The 17,378-nt window shown below is 38.1% G+C and overlaps 1 protein-coding gene across 5 annotated transcripts in view; it reads right to left on the bottom strand.

The window, feature by feature from the left end:
• astn1 (astrotactin 1) overlaps positions 1-17,378 on the bottom strand; it is a 397,274-nt gene that overhangs the window by 246,484 nt on the left and 133,412 nt on the right. For all 5 annotated transcript variants that reach the window (XM_069164339.1, XM_069164341.1, XM_069164342.1 and 2 more), the window contains one exon: positions 11,489-11,626. In XM_069164339.1, the coding sequence (XP_069020440.1) occupies positions 11,489-11,626 (138 nt within the window). The remainder of the gene's footprint in view (positions 1-11,488; positions 11,627-17,378) is intronic.

Genomic DNA, 17,378 nt, shown 5'->3' with positions numbered 1-17,378 from the left:
CAGATGATGAAACTCACAGCAAGTGTGAATGCTAAATTATTTCAGAATTCTAATCAACAGACTACGCGCAACATAATTTACCATTTAAATATCTCCCAAGAAAAAAAGAAAAGGTTAAAGCCCTGCTGGTGACTGTTTGAGGCTAATGCAACATCCATTACATCCCAACATATCAAAGTGCTGAAAAGACTGATCATCACAGTGGCCACTTTGCTGCCCTTAGAGCTTTACCAAAATACTTTGTTTGTCCTGAGGGAGGTTCTAAAGAAAATAAGAAAAAAAAAAAGCATGGGTGAAGAAAAACTGAAACACTTTATTCTCTTGGGAGCAAAAATGTACAAGACATGGTTCATGGTAGTTGTCTAAGCTTAAAAAACAACCCTGTTTCCAAAACAGTTGGGAAGCTGTGTAAAATGTAAATAAAGACAGAAAGTGATGATTTACAAATCATGTAAACCCATATTTAAAAATAGACCTAAGACAACATTTAAAATGTTGAAATGGAGAATTTTTGTATTGTTTCATGAAAAAAGATGTGCTTATTTTGAATTTGATGGCAGCAACATGTCTCAAAAAAAGCCAGAGTCTCTCAGCAGTGAAGATGGGGAGAGGTTGACCACACTATGGAAGACTATGTGGGACAATAGTGCAATAATTTAAAAATAAATTTACTCAAGGGGAAATTGCAAAGAATTTGGGGATGTCATCATATACGGTACATAACATCATTAAAAGATTCAGAGAGTCTGGAGAAATCTGTGTACACAAGGGACAGGGCCAAAAAACATTATTGGATGGCTGTGGTCTTAGGCATCACAGCATTAAACAATTCTGGAGTGGAAATCATACTCTGGGCTAAGAAACACTTTGGAAAACATTGTCTGTGAACACAGTTTATCGCTGCATCCACAGATACCATCAAAGAAGAAACCAGATATAAACATGATCCAGCCGCCTTTATTTACAAGTGGAAAACTGTCCTGTGGTCTGACAAATCAAAATTTTAGATTATTTTTGGAAATCATGGACGCTGCATCCTCCAGTTTAAAGAGGAGCGTTCACAATCGTTTAAAGTGTTGTTAGAGGAAGAGGTAATGCAACACAGTAGTAAACATGCCACTGTCTCAACTTTTTGAGGTGTTGCTGGCATCAAATTCAAAATGAGCAAACCTATTTCATAAAACAATACAATTTCTCCATTTCAACATCATATATGTTGTCTTTGGTATATTTTCAATAAAATACTGGTCTGAAACTCAATCACAGCACAAGCCAGACTAGCTCCAGATGAGATGTGGGCAATATGACAGCATTCTGATTTCACTGTGTTCAATTTAGGATGTATCCTAGAAATTACATTACAATATATTCTACTCTAATTTGCAACAACAAAAATATATTCCTACCATTTTTTTTAATGAACTGAATATTTAATTTATATAATTGGCAAGTCACAAACTGTTGATGATAAACATGTCAGTAAAATAGTCTGTGACATATTTGAATAGTTTTTCTAATCAGAATATATGCTGTTATATGATAAATCAAACTGAGCATGGGACACAGGGTGCCAAATCCCCGTCAACAGCATTAAAGTCTCGAGCTTCATAGGCCCACCATCACCCTCTACAAAACGCAAAACTGTAATTGCACAAAAATATATTGCCTGTAGTAATCCAGGCAGCAATTATGTTTCCCATTACAATGCACTTGAGCATTTTTTAACAGTCGGTGGAAAAATTTTAAATATAGAGGGACAACATTTTCATTTGCATTGTATCTGTATTTTTTTATACACCTGATGTTCCTCCTGTTGAAAAAAATAAAATAAAAATAATTGGCTTATAGTTCGCCAAATCAGAAAATGCTGATTAGAAAATGGTAATTGGCTCGGCCCGAAATCCACGTTTAGCTAATTAAAATGACAGACAAATAAAATGTTTATCTGACTTAACTGGTACAATCAGCACCAGAATACACTATAACTTACTATGTCATTAGAATGAGCTTATCTAACAGTCGAATCAGAAAAGCTGAGTAAACATGTATCCAAAATGGTGAAATGCAATTTATTACTCCGTCTTCATGAAAGACAAGATATCAGTCTGCAAAAGTAATGCGAGAAAAAGAAAAGCTCTGCACCAATGCAACAAACTGATTTGATTTAAAATGGAAAGAAAATAAACAGCACTCATCATTTTCAAACCCTTTATGTACAGGGCATCCTTAAATGAATGGGCATTAAGCACTAACTGCATTGTATTTAACAGTTTGACCGAGACAGCTGTCTGCAGTTAAAACAGAAAATGAATGTAAGCCTCAATTATGGGCACCATAAACATAGGTAGCTGCTGAGTTGGAAGTAAATGTAACCATTCATTTAGTCCATTTACCACTGAAAAGTACCACCAAAGGTTTAAATGTCAAGTTATACCCTGCAGTTAACTTCATTCATTTCAGAGGTGAAAATTACCATGAACAAAGAACAGAGCAGACTATAGAAGATGTAAAATAGTTTGCTTTACTCCTATTTCACAGAACACACAGAAAAAATAATATTTATAACGACCATAATTGACTTTTGAATATCCTCTCAAGGCAATGCCATAATGTAGCACTAATAAAAACACTTAAAAAATTAAAACTGCAAGCAGTGATGTACGGGCCCTCACACTCCCACGCGCCGCCTCCCCGAAGCCGTCTCAGCGACATGCAGCGCGCGAGGGACCGTGTATCCCCGCTTAAAGTTGATATTTTTGTCTCGTTTCCTGTCTCCAGCAGGGGGCGCTGGCGAGCCGTTTGGCCACACCCACTCGCAAAACACATTTCACATGTATCGTATTCACCACGCCGGATGTATGTGACACGTTTCGTGAGGTTTCAAGCATCCTTTGACCTTAAACATCAACTTCCTGTGTCACGGAGAGACATCCAACTTTGCCGCATCATCACAGCGATGCCCATTGACAAAGTCGAACGAATGTCTCAATATATCATCAGCTACATGTTTAGGTTATTGTGACCCGACTTTACGTTCATGTGATCAACCAGCTCGACGTAGAATGTGAAAGTATGAAACGTGTAATTTCCAGTGGCCAACAGGGGGCGCTATGACTATGAGCGAATATTACCACACAGGCGTCTTCAGGGCGGGGCTGTTATCATACCTGTGATGTTTGGAGAAGGTCGGTCCATGTACATAAGATTTAAAGCAACTCCTAGTTTCATGGCGAGATGCTCAAAATGGCCGCCTCTTACGGGCACACACATCGACGACAACAAATTATTTTAAGAAGATTTAATCCCCAACATGTTATCTATCCATAGAACTGAAATTCAAGTCGGGGCGACAAAATCCTAAAAATAAAACCCTCGGCTGAGTCTTCATCCTGTCATTTTAATTGCCATAAATCCAGATAATCAAGGAAAGAAGATCAGGACTCTTCCCTGTTTATCTGTCTGCCAGTGAGCACGACAGTGCGACAAATTATTATAAAACGTGGGGCAATGCAGCTCAAAAGAAGAGCAAATCAGCAGCTTGGAGAAGGTGTTAACAGTGTTTCCTCGTGGCCCCCGAGGGGAAGCTGAAGAGAGAGCGTTCATTAGATCATAGAGCAGAGGGAAATGAGCTATTTACACAGCGTCTTGAAGAAAGATGCCACATGAAAATAAAATGTTGAAAAAGGAGGGCGAATTGAAGTATGTAAACAAAGATTAGGGAGTAGAAAATGGCAAAGCTAAGCTCAAAACTAAATGCATTCATGAGATACAGCCGTATGTAAGTAAATAAACTTAAGTCCTGGTGAAGCTGGTAAAGCTTTATAGGTGTTTACCCTTTTAAAAATGTGACTTGTCAATGTTTATGTTTTTTTTTTTACTTTTTTAAACTTTCACCGTGAATTGTGACATCAAAACTATTTACACAGAAATGAAATTGAAATTTAGGAAAACATTAAAAATGAATGTAGTTAAACTGCACTTTAAAACAAAATTGCTTCCTTTCGTCTTTTCTAATCCTCGTTTATATAGTTGTATCCCAGAATATGAGAAATCTGAATGGCCACTTGATGATTGTAGAAACGAAAAGTTACCTCAAATCACTAAGCTCCTAAAAGTTCCTATAATTAAGCAATTTCAGAAGTAAAAATACCTATTAATGAATCACTTCTAAATCCAAAACAAAAAAGGTTTGTACCTTTTTATTTTCAAACACTATTTAATCTTGCAATAAAATAGTCACTCATAGTAACTCATCATAAGTTGAGACTCCCTCTGGTTATGTTTTGGTAAAGAAGTCCTCAGTGACTTTAATCACAAAAAACAACATGATTATTCCATTAAACCAAATTTCCCTTATCTTCACCAAAGTGCTTTTCTTTCACAAACATAACCACAGACTCTGGATGTGAAGCCCAGTCTCTGATTTAAAAAAAAAAAAAAAAAAAAAAAAACCTGTATCACAGGGGAAGTGGTCAGATGGGTTTTGGGATGAGTTGAGGAATGGATGTTATCGCAGGACATAAATGTGGCACTTATCTCGATAAAAGAAAAGTTGGCAGTGAAAAGAAATTCAGACAGCAATCACTTTGGTCGGGTGTAGATGAAGCTGCGGTGGATGTCAATAATGTGTATACTTCCATCGTGTTACTTTAATAAAGTCAACAACATAATCATGATACTTGTAACGATTGTTGTGGATTCTTTATCTAAAGTGTTACTGTCTGATCTCAGTTACAACACAATCCTACTAAAGGGCTTTTAATTTGAAACAGACACGGGAAGTGTTGGGTTTCTAATACAAAAAAGGCAATTGGTAGCAGATCAAAAGAACTGCAAAATGTACTTTTCCTAGCAGCGCTACACTGCAGCGCTACATCTATGACTGTAATAAGGATGGGTCTTGATTTTTGAATAATCAAGTAGTCATAAAATGTTTTCTTTTTTCTTTTTTTAAATCGATATGTGTATGTGACTCGTCCTTCCTTATTTCCCCCTGTTTTAATGCGCTTCATCGGAAGGTGGCGGTAATGCACCTAAAAGCTGTTCGCCAACTGCCATTCGACAACATAAGAAGATTAAAAACATGTTGCTGCCAGGCTCGGGAGCTTTTCCAGGTGCGACATGTGCAACGTATGATGCGCCGTAAGATGAGACACCACGGTGTGAAAGGGGGAAACTTCCAAAGATGACCACAGGCGTCAAAAAGTTGCGTGCAATTCTTTCAAAACAAATGAAGATGAGGTACAGTGCAAACTCTGCTGGTAGAGCTTGCATATAAGTCTACCGCACCTGAGCACAGTCATTAGAGTGAAGCACCGAGCAGATGGCGATCAATAATCAATGGCCAGACAAAGTTTGATGCTGAAAGTGCAGCGTAAACAACGGCCCTCGTCTCTAACACAAAGCTAAAGACGTGCTCCCATCAGGGCGAGGGTTTTAGAGGCTGGATGGGATTTGTTGAGCCGAGGTTTACAGTGCAAGGGAGTCTCTGTTTCTCTTAATGTGTGGGTGTGTGTGTGTGAATAGACGATTACTAGTCGATTAGTTCCGAGCGATTTTCAAATAGTATTTTTGCTTTAAATTCACATCTCATGACTTTAACAGTCAATAATGTCCTTTCTTTAACTGACTATCATTTTAATACTGTGCAGACGTTTTGCATCAGCATGTTACCCAAAGCTTCTGTCGGTCACAGGCTAATAAATACACGGGCTAAAAATACTAATTTGTCCACTTCCATTCCTGTTGTGAGAGGTCAAGTGTTTTTTAACCAGCTGTGGCCCAGCCAGCAGTTTTAATAAGTCACACAGCTTTAGTATCAGATGCACATTTGTCTCTGCATCTCTTTCATTGGTATTGAAATGGTGACGTATAACCAGCAATAAGCACACGCATATTTTCTTTTAACAATGCAGACATAAATGCTTTATGTTTGGATGTGACTTGTGCATTGAGACAACATTTGATGAATAACCACAAAGATTCTCCAAGACTCCAGTTCAGCATAATGATTTGAGCTTTAACACTATTAAAAATAAAAAAATTTGTCTGAAAATCTTTCAACCTCTGAGTGAGAAATGAATCAAATAAAGTGATGCCCTTTTCCTGGCGATATTCAAGCTCTTCAGTGGGCTGCACTTCATGTTTTGTACTTTGATATCATGGTCATTCTTTCAGTTCATCCCAGTAAAAATATGCATAAACGCTGATGTAAATACAGAAAATATAATGTAATATTCATTAACTCTGACTTTACAATCCATAAACTGTCAATCACAGCTGATGCAGACCTTGATCCCAAGCCCGCTTTCAAACACACACGTTCAAATATCGAGTTATACTCCTGGATATATTCATAGTGGGATGTTTTTTGCTATTGCGCAAAGAGTATCAAATTGTTTACACTCTCCTATAATATACAGCACTGCCTATGTAACTTATCCACATATTACAGTAAAACAACTCCAATATCATCATGTCTTCTAAATGTTTTTTGAGTTATTAAGATGTAAAAATATCTGCATGTTTTCAAAATGCATTTTATTATTGATGTATATTTTGTGTCAGCAGCTGCAACCGTGTAAACTGTCCTGCAATGATCAACTTTATGTTTCTACTTAATGGGATACTAATAACCAGCACCAACAACACATAAATACCCAATTATAATATAAATGTCATTGATCAATAGGTTGTATTTATTAGTACAGTCAATGATTGGGTTTGCACACACAGATGAAATAACTCCAAAATCAGGGACAACCTAATGAACAACTATTTGAAACAAATTGCACCGAATATATGATATTTTTTTTCTACCAGCCATGTGTGACATATTTCTATTTGTTATATCATTTTATTCATGCTAGCGAGACAAATTTGTTCATCCTCATGGTCTGAACTAGTAATTTACATCTGGACACCTTTTGCTGAGACCCACTTAGTGTGTAGATCACTGACATTATATCAGCCTTTCTGCCAACTTAACACCTTCTGGAAGAAATGGAGGTCACTGTAATCTTACTTCAAATGATACTTAATACTTCGAGCGCAGAAGGTCAGTGTTTTCTGGTGAGAGGAATAACAATGGAGTTGCATATTTTAAATGTATTTTCACAAAGGGTACTACAGTCTAAACCTACAGTGTAGGAGTGGTTGAATATTTGACTCAAAATTGTCATTCCTATCTTAGAAATTCAACCTCAGTTATGAATATATTACTGTTTGACACATATGTAGTTATCCATCCACTTAAACATAACTATATGTATCGCAGAAGCTACATATGCATGAGAGGATTATTAGACGGGTTTTATTAGGACTAGGTATTGCCACTGATTTCCCAAATCGATTCAATTCCGATTCACGAGGTCCCGAGTCGACTCATTTTACGATTGGTTTAGATTTGATTCGGTTCGATATCGGTTGTGTTCGAGATATTTCAGTTACGATACCAATTTTGCTTGGATATGAAACAGAAGCTCAGAGAAATTATTCTGTAAATTGCACAGGGAACCCTCTAACATGGTGCATTATTGAAAATATTGATGTTTACATTAAGAATTAAGAATTAAGAATAAAGCATTTACATGAATGCACCTTTTATTCAACAACAAGTATCCACAACAATATATTATTTCATTCTGGTAGAACCTCCCCGCACTTAAACCACATATACTCGTGTTCAGAAGCTAATTGGCTATACAAAGGCCTCAATCATCACCAACGGGACACTGGCTGGATCTGATACCTCCCCTTGATACAGACTCTGGTTGGCTATTGTAGGCTGAGGACAGGATATGGAAGCTCCCATTGGGTGAGTGAGATGTCAATCAAACCGCTAGTGAAATGACGCTATCTGACTTTACTGCTAACTATGTAGAAAATGAAAAAGCCCGCAGATGCAACAGCGCATCGTGTGTATTATGGATGCAATAATGGGTTTTGGACTACATAGTTCACTAAACTGGAGCATTTGCTGTCGGATCGTTGCTGAACTATGAGAGTATGAGTTATGTCGATACTGTAATGGTCTATTTGTTTGGTGGTGGTCCGACAAAGCTGAACTGACGGGTGATTGTATCTTGGAATGGTTCATATCAGTCGAACTCACACATATCGTAACTTTCCACAGACTTCTCACATGAGTATACACATGAATTTTAGCACTGTAGATGAGTAAGTCGATGCCACTAAAACTCAGACGGCACACAAGTGGGGCGTCTGAACATTTACTAAACGATCGATCTCGGGATTAATGAATCGATATGGAATTGTTAAGTGAACATCGATTTGAATCAGAAAATCCCTTTTTTTAAACCCAGACCTAAGTACAATAGCCTACAGGTGAAACTCTTGCTGCATTACTTTGTTGCAGACTGAAATATCCCAAATTTGAATTGCTGCTGGATTTTGTTGTTGTGGCCTTTTGTACAGACGTTATGGTGCCCACAGGAGGAAGGCTACTGAAATGTTTCTCAAGAGCAACTATGAGACATTTTTATGTTTTTTGGTTGATGTTTCATAAACTATGGGCAATCAGATTGGCAACTGCTTTCATGGGTTCTTTATCGATGCAAACCCATTATTTCAGACACCTACATAGCCAGAGGGTTTACCCGTGAACCCTGTCGCCTCAGGTGCGCCACCTTCACATTCCGACGCTACGATTTTATTTTTAGATCTTAATGAACTCTAATTTTCTCCCATAATCAAAAACTTTTTCTTGCAATAACAAATACGCCCAGCAGCCCTTTTACGCAATAACCAAACCTGCTATATGTCTAAATTAATTGTCATTCTTTGTTTTTTTTTATGACTGAATATTAAACTTGACTTTTGCTTTATTGGGAGTTCAGGTATATTTTAGTGGATATAAGCCTCCTCTGGCCCTGCATAATGTGAACACTGAATGTGAACCGTATACACTTAGGTGATGACAGCCTGTTCTATTAATCTTTTCTTGTTGAAAAATGAGTCACATTTCAACAATACACAGGTTCTAAATGAAGCTGAAAAAAATTAAACTATCTGGGAAAAAAACTTGTCCTTGACTGCCTTCGTGCTAATGAGAAGAAATGATGGGGATATCCATTCGAGCGAGACTAATTTTACCTGACATCATTTTCACTGGGCAAATAACCACAGGCACATTAGGACAGGATCCAGCACTGTTGTGCACGCTAACTTGTTGACAGGGCATGTTCCAGCATACACTAAAAGACAAATACATGGACCTTCCACATCTCTGCAAACTAATCCAGTTCTCATACACTTTATCCAACAACATACTACTGTCAAATCATCTGAGGTTACATTAACTCTTGTAACTCATTCATAATGCTGCTGGCCAATGAACAACGTTCAAGGAAGAGTTCTAGTTTCCACTAACTGCCATCTTTACAGACTGTCTGCTGGAATGACATTTACAATGAACCTGATGTGTTAACGCTGAGCTCTGCACTGCAGGGTTTGGGATTTGTAATCCCAAAAATGATTCATGTGTACTTAGATTGTTTTACTTTTATTAAACTGTTGACAAGGGGATCAGGAATGAACTCAAATTAATATATTGAAATTATGGTAATCATTACATTATTACATTACAATATGACAATGCTGCTGTGGCTCAGATGTTAGAGCGGATTGCCCACTAATGGAAAGGTTAGCAGTTTGATCACCTGTCCACATGTCCACATGCCGAAATGTCCTCGAGCAGGACACTGAACCCCAAGTTGCTCCGGATGGTGTACCACTGGTGTGTGAATATTCCTGATGTCAAGCACCTTGCATGGCAGCTCAGTACCATTAGTGTGTGAATGGCTGTGTGAATGGGTGAATGTCTCTAAAATGTGTAGTGTAATAAGTCAGTTTGCAGGAGAATGTTTTATTACCAACTGATAAGGTGAGCACCATGTTGGTAATATAGAAGACAATCAAAAGCAGTCTGATCCTGATATGCAGAGGTCAGCTGCTTTAAATGTTTCTATTTGTGTTCGGTTGTTTTCAAAGCGAGTTAAAGTAAAACAAAAACAACTCAAATCACTTTGTTAGCTTCCCACTTAAATTCCCATCATTTTCAACTTGTCACATGATTGGGTAAATTAGTAACAAAACAAGCAGCACTGAAAATACAGTCATTTCATTGAAATTCCATTATGATGGTGGAAGATGAACTTTGTCTCAGACAGAAGAGACAAAGCATCGCACGGGCAGTGAAGCTCTGTTTGACTTGAATCGACTGGCCACTGGATACATTTTACAACTGAGACAAACAACCGCCACCCCAGTTGTTATCATTCGATGTTCAGTTTGAGTGTTTAATTAAAATTCATGAAATGGGACAGAACTGACGAGGAGTTAAATGTTCATGTTCAGTGTGAGCTGGTCAATCAATCTGTGCAGTGTTAGTGTGTTGTCGCTGCAGTAGGGCTGATTAACGTGTGTGAGACTGAACATGAAATACATGACTATTACAGCAATGCACTTTATCTGCACTGCTTTAGAATAAGTAGAATGGAGAAAAGGCCCAATACAAAGTTACACTACCAGCCTGCATAGGCAGCATACAGTACAATGTGAACATAAATGGACCCAGTAGATCCCTTTGCCTGTTTGATTTATGTCTTTTATAATGTATCTGAGTCAAACTTTTGGTAATTCATAACATGGCTATCTTGTTCTGAAGATGTCTTGTACTGGTCCAAGCAACATCACCACCTTTAAGCTCCGGCCCACTGCTAGCAAAGCAAAATAGCTAAACTGTGCTGTCAGCTCGGTCCAGTTTAATACTGCAGCATTGTTTTGGCTCAGTTACGGCTCTCCCCGCCGCCCAGACACAAACACAGTCACTGCACACAGAGCAAATTGTCTTTGGAGTTATGAACCGTTTAACAATCCAAATGCTCCTCGTGACTTTAAACTGCCACGAAAATTCTCTTTTTTATTTATTTATTTATTTATTTTTTTACTCCGTTTTTTTCTGATTCTTCAAAATTGATTTTGTGTTAGATCCCCAAATTTTATTACCCTCTGAATCATGAACACTAAGACCTCAGGTTCAACCTCACAGGGCTGTTTACAGCTCACTGCATCCAACAATACTGGATAAAAACAAAACAAATGCTGATTAAGTGAGAATACAAAACAGTGAGAGTGAGTCAGCTACATGTACATTTTGAGGGAGGACAGATGATGAGGATGATCTGGATATTTACAAAAGAACAAACATGTGTTTTATTTTTTATTTTCTTATTAATTTTCATCTGAAGTAATAAAACAGAGTGGACAGAAAGTCCTGGTGAGACTGTACTCGGGTGCAGCTATGAAAAGAAACTTCCTCGGGTACTGTTCAGTTTGGTGCAGCGGTCAGCAAAATCCTCCCCTGCTTCACGGACTGATGAAACCTGTTATTTCTTTAGTTGGAGCTTCTATTGTCACATCTCCCAAAGTAAAAGTGAAGAAAAGCGGTGCAGTAAATGTCTCTCACCTTACATCTACTGCATCCTCCATGACTGTCATGTCCGTCTTACATTTGGCTGATGGGTTGATGGCGAGCTCGGCAGGGGGGATGACAAAGCTTTTACTCAGCGGCAGCCACATTCCTTCTCCTAATGTGTACGTGAATCTGTAAGAGCATAAGAAAGGTACATTAGACAAATAAGGTTGCAGGTTTAGATAGAAAAACAAGCACAATCAATCACAACAGATACATGACAGATAAAACATTAACATTGGAATTAGTACATTAGTATAGAATGCCATCTTGATTAGTATTCATTTCGTTAACAAAAACTGGAATCTTAAAATCAAAAATGTGTAGCTGAGTGTTCATTATCTCACCCCTTGGAAATATCACAGATTGCTAGAAACTGATTTTATTTTGTTTATTTTTTATTCCAAAAATGTAGAATCTTTATGTCTTGGGTCACATGTGGGATCTTGAATCCACTGTTTCATCACAGGTAGACAAGTGTGGATGGGGAGCTCTACTCCAACTTGACGTCTGCTTTGCCATGTGAGTGAAAGTCATCGGTCTAATTAGTGTTGACAGGAGGTGACAGTGCAGCATTATAACAGTTAAATGCATTAATGAGCAACTGCTGCAGGACAGACAGTGAGCCACTCAGATAACTGCAGGGTTTTACTGATTGTGTTTTATGGGCCTACGTTGACTTTTTTTTTAATGTGAATGGTTTAATTTGCTTGCATGTTACATCTCAGACTAGCATTTCTTATTGAATGTGTCCATTTCAAGTGTATTTTGTGATGTTTGGTTTTATGCACCAATCCCCTATTGTACACAATAAAACAAACCTTGACACCGCATAAAGGTCAAACACATATTTGGAGCCATGAAATTTCCAGAGATGTTCTTCCAAGTGAAAAAGAAAAAGGATTTTCGATTGCACCATGAATTTCAAGCAGACGTGGAAACAAACCAAACTGAAGTGTAAAATGTTACAAGTCCAGGATTCAGTGCCGTGATGTGTATTTCTAACTAATTAGGACATGTCATCAAAACATATTATTACATATTTTAACGAGAAACATAAAATAGGTTGTTTGGAAATGTTGGGTTTGTTGAGTGCATCTGTGCATTGATATTTGAGTTTTGGACATTTTGGCTGCGTTGAGCACAAAAACTTTTCATTTGGTTTTTCGTTGAGCTGAACTGCTTGAAGCTATCGTTGTATGTTTTCAGCTCTGACCCAAAACAGTACAAATGCAGATTGTAAAACTGAAATATATATATATTTTTTAAAGAAGCTCAGAGTCTCTGCAGAGATGAGGGTGAGAGTTTTTGTTGATTTAATTTTGAAGTTATGTTGAATATATGGGTCTTAAACTCCTCATAGACGTTCCATCCAAGGAATGAGACCCACTCTAAATATACAAAAAGCTGAAGAAAAAAAAACACTAAGCAGGACTTCTGGCAGAATACCCAAGATTAAATTGGCATTCCAGTCATTAAGAACCTGCATCCTGTCAAGTTGGGGGACTTGTGAGAGAAACATGGAAAAAAATAATGTTCAAAACAGTATTAGATGGCCATATGTACAGACCCTTAGGTGTGTTATTCCAGCTCTAAAAGCCTTGGATCCCGAACTTCTCATAATACTACTTGACAGTATCTTCATAAGACCCTCCCTGTCATATTACTGCCTTTCAAACACCACACCCCACTCTTTGCCCATGTTTGAAGTCTCCAAATCAAATCAAGATAACCTTTGTGACATCATCAGGGCTGTTTTTCGCAATCGCCAAAAAGCCCCCAAAAAAGTGTCTCATCTTCCTGGAGTCCAAAAACAACCACCAAGTTGCATCAAAATGTCTACTTTTCTAATATGAATATTTCCGCTGCATCAGTGATTCTAACTAATGGCATCAAGTTGTTTAGAACTTATTATTTTACCTTTCAGCAAACGTATTCATTTTGCATGACTCTTTCTTGAGCAGAAGGACACTGTGTGTTAATGGACACAATGCATACCAAATGAGGAACCCTGAGAAAGAAAGGGCCAATCAGAGCGTCCCCTGAGACAAAACATGGCTATAAATCTGTAAACAATAGTTGTCTGGTACAAGGGACTTAAAACAATTATTCATTTGCGAGTCAATGAATATCATCAATCTTTAAACACTCTGCAGATGAAATGTAATACTTCCAACTTCAAGTCAAACAGTGCATGCTGATTAACATCAAATGCATTGTTAGCACGATGAATAATGCATGCTTCCTTGTAACACAAAAGAGGGGAACTTGTTGATTAAATAGTTAACAACCATTTTTATGCAGACTTAACATATTTCCTCATTTACAATTGTTCAATTTGCATTTAATAAAATGCTAACTTAGCATAAGGAAAGGGCAGTGAATTGTGGGTACTGCATGCATTACCTATCGTTTAAAGAACAGAGTAATTAAACCTCCATGGAAATGAAACACTTAATTATATCCACTCAATTACTCCCTTTGTTTCAAAGTCCAACTTTTGAGTGGATCAAAGTGCTGCTGCTCTTCCATTTACTGTAGAACACCGGGTACTGGCAAGTTATTATAAGGTGGAAGTGCATTAAAATGGTAATATTTCCATATTACTTCTGAGGAAGCTGTTGCCACCTCTCATTTCACCAGCTCTTATGGGACCGTGTTCAGCAAGAGTGCTGAAATTCCCTGTGATGCATTATGACGTATATGGGTGACCACAGGACAAATTAGCAGCCACTTAACGAGCAATGCTTTACAATGGACAACTGGGGACTTGTGTGCTGCTATATGACTTATTTGGTTCACCCTAAGAGAAACTGGAGGTGGAAAACACTAAGAGACCCCATGAGAAAACAGTTGCTGAGTGCAAAACATGTTTGGAGTCTCAGAGGAACTCCTGGCGGTTAAAATGGAGCGAATGACCAATGTTGTGTGTTTGAATGCTGACTCTCAGTATTTATCTCCTGTAATTGCAGAGAATTTTGCATGCATCCTTGAGTTATATAATATATATATATATATATATATATATATATATACATAATATTTTGATCTCAATGGCCTCATTTATGTTTAATGGTAATATCTGCTTACACTAAACAAGATGGTAGCTGCATCGCTCTCATAACACTCACTGAAATGTTAGGTCTTTTTTCCAGTGTCTGGTGTGGACAGGGTTGTTTAGTGAAGTTCAAAGCCTGAGACTGAAATGTTTAAATTAGGATGGATGGCTGGGTGGGAGCAGTCTGAGGACAAAAGCATTTTAAACCATGAGGCTGGAAAGAAGGAAACGGGCCTATTGCAGAAAACATGCGAGCAGGGAAGGCAATGAATCAAAGCAGTTCCTGGAGATACTAATGTGATGCCAGCCTTCTCTGTCTGTTCCCAACATACAGCCAACTCTAAAAGACACAAATGTGGTCCACATGAACCATGTGGGGTTCCTTTGTATTGTAATCAGTAGCACTAACAATATTTTGTTGTCTTTGCTGCTGTTCTGTCATGGAAGGAGTCAGAGACTTGTAATGAAGGCAGCGGCCCCTCCTCCGTTAGATCGTACTCAAGTCAGGCAATTTGGAAGAAGATCAGTTATGAACATTGTTGGGTACCTCGGTGAGAGATAAGTGTCCTGCTATATGTGCTGTTGTTAAAGTGAACAGGGAAAAGCGGTTTCCTGTCAACGGTATACATGTTCTATCTAAGGCATACATTTAAGGGTATATGCCGTATATACCGTCAGAAAACATTGGGCCTGAGGTTACTGGGCATGCTGCACATGTACAACACACTCTGATATTGTGTATTTTATCCATAAAACGGCATGAACTCATTCTGGCTGCTTTGGTGAAGACAAACAAGCTGTGGAAGAGCATTGATCAACTGACTAAAGGCACTCTGCATTTAACTTTTCAAATGAAATTTAAAGTCAACAAAAGAGTTATTTCATTTTTTTTTTTTTTAGCTAAAGTCAGTCCTTCTCATTAGTTTTCTGGTGGTCCATCAAAAAAGAATCCAGTCATTCATTCGAAAAGATGCCTCAGAAAGCTGTGTGTTTGGGAGGGGGGTGTCGATTTGATTGACATGCCTGTGGTGCAGACAGGTTACGGCTAAAGATGGGCGGGACGTAGTGTCGTTGGGTTTTCAATCAGATCAGTCAGATTCACCTCTCGCTTCTCCCTAGCTTGCCCAAATATGGTCACCTCTGGCTCCAAACTGCTACGAACTGGCAACATGGCGCTGGCCAATTTCTAAACTTGCACGTTTAAAACTGTTGGTTGCCACTTGGTCACAACCAGGCATTGGTAAAATGTGTGTGGTGCTGAGAGATTCGATGGGATTCTACAAACAGGAGAGAAAAGTGAAGACAACTGCAGCCGGCAAAAAGTTCACGGGGAGGTGACGACATCTTCAAATAATGTTTGAATAGTTCCCAGTGAATAATGAACAACCAATCTTTGCTTTTGGTTGGAAGGCCTGTGATTTTAGTGAATGTTTCACTCGTACTGGTCTCATCAACCTAGTTTCCAGTGTATACTACTTAGTTAACCACAACCATATGAACATAGTGAAACCTCGAGCAGCTTTACACATACTTCCTTAAAGAGTTGGTGGAGATCAAAGCAGAACAAACAGGGAACTCGGTATGAACTGAAATTCTTCCAGCTACTACACACACAACTTCAAATGAACGACTAGAAAGGCATTCTGAAAACCCAGATGTGCGCCAAGGCCAATAATCCATTTTACTCCTACCGCAACCACTACACATGTCTAAATATATTTTCAAAACTTTAAAAACAAAATCGCTAAATATCTAAAGCCTTACATCTCAGATGTTCCAGTTCTCCCCTATACAATGTATGTCCCTGACTACTCCATAACGGCTGCTTGTTGTAGGTTTGAACGGGTACATGTGTATCTCAGATGAAGTACGACTGGTACGCAGGAATGTGCCCTCACATTTCTAGAATCATCAATGCTTTGTCACTGTTGCACTTTACTAATATCTACTGGAATTTAAAACAGTTAGAAGGCCAAGTGCTTGCAATGTTTACATAAGTGCAAACACAATTTATGGACCCACTCTGTGATTCAGATCCACTCCACAATATAATGGGTTCCTCCTTAGCCTATCACCTTCTACCACGTTTCATTAAAATGGTGACTTTGGTTTCCCCATAGTCTTGCTGACAAACTGCACCAAAAAACATGTTGTGTGTGCTTGACCTGAGCCAGTGTGTGCTAACTCACTTGCCAATAACTCATCTTTATGAGGTGATATGTCAATGTTGTGTTAACATCCCGTTACACTGCCCCAAACCACTCAGGGATAACAGCATAACATTTTCTGGCCACTTTGCGGGGGACATAAATAAGTTAGGATTGAACACATATCTGACGCATCATCCCTTTTTAAGTTAATATCGCAAACGTGTTGGCAGCCAGTTGTCCATTTACACTTCCAGCAGTAACAGATTATAAATGTTATTCATTTCAGAGTGATGTTTCCTCATGTCAAATATATGTCCAATATTCACTCTCCTTTAGCTTCCTTTTTCTCTCTGTAAACTTACATTGTTAATATAAAAATATCATATATAGCTGCTTTAAAAATGTATCATATTTTGGGCTCTTTTTCTTGATAGTAATGTTAACTTTAACAAAATAGAGATGTATTTATTTTATGTGCATCATCCTGCAGAAGACAATGAACCTGCTCATGTGATCACATTTTCACAAAAGTAATTATTTCTATATATTAATTGCTACATACCGTGCCCAACTGATTCCTCTTTCCCAATCAATTCCACTAACACGTAGTGTTCAGATTGCTTTAAAAATGTATTGGCTGCATCAGAACAAACTGATTATGTGACCTGATGGAAAA

This window comes from Embiotoca jacksoni, unplaced genomic scaffold (assembly GCF_022577435.1).
Source record: "Embiotoca jacksoni isolate LCO1_2020_lvr unplaced genomic scaffold, fEmbJac1.0.p SCAF_31, whole genome shotgun sequence".
Lineage (NCBI taxonomy): Eukaryota > Metazoa > Chordata > Actinopteri > Embiotocidae > Embiotoca > Embiotoca jacksoni.
Note: the sequence above shows the minus strand (reverse complement) of the source record. Positions and strands in the feature narration are given on the sequence as shown.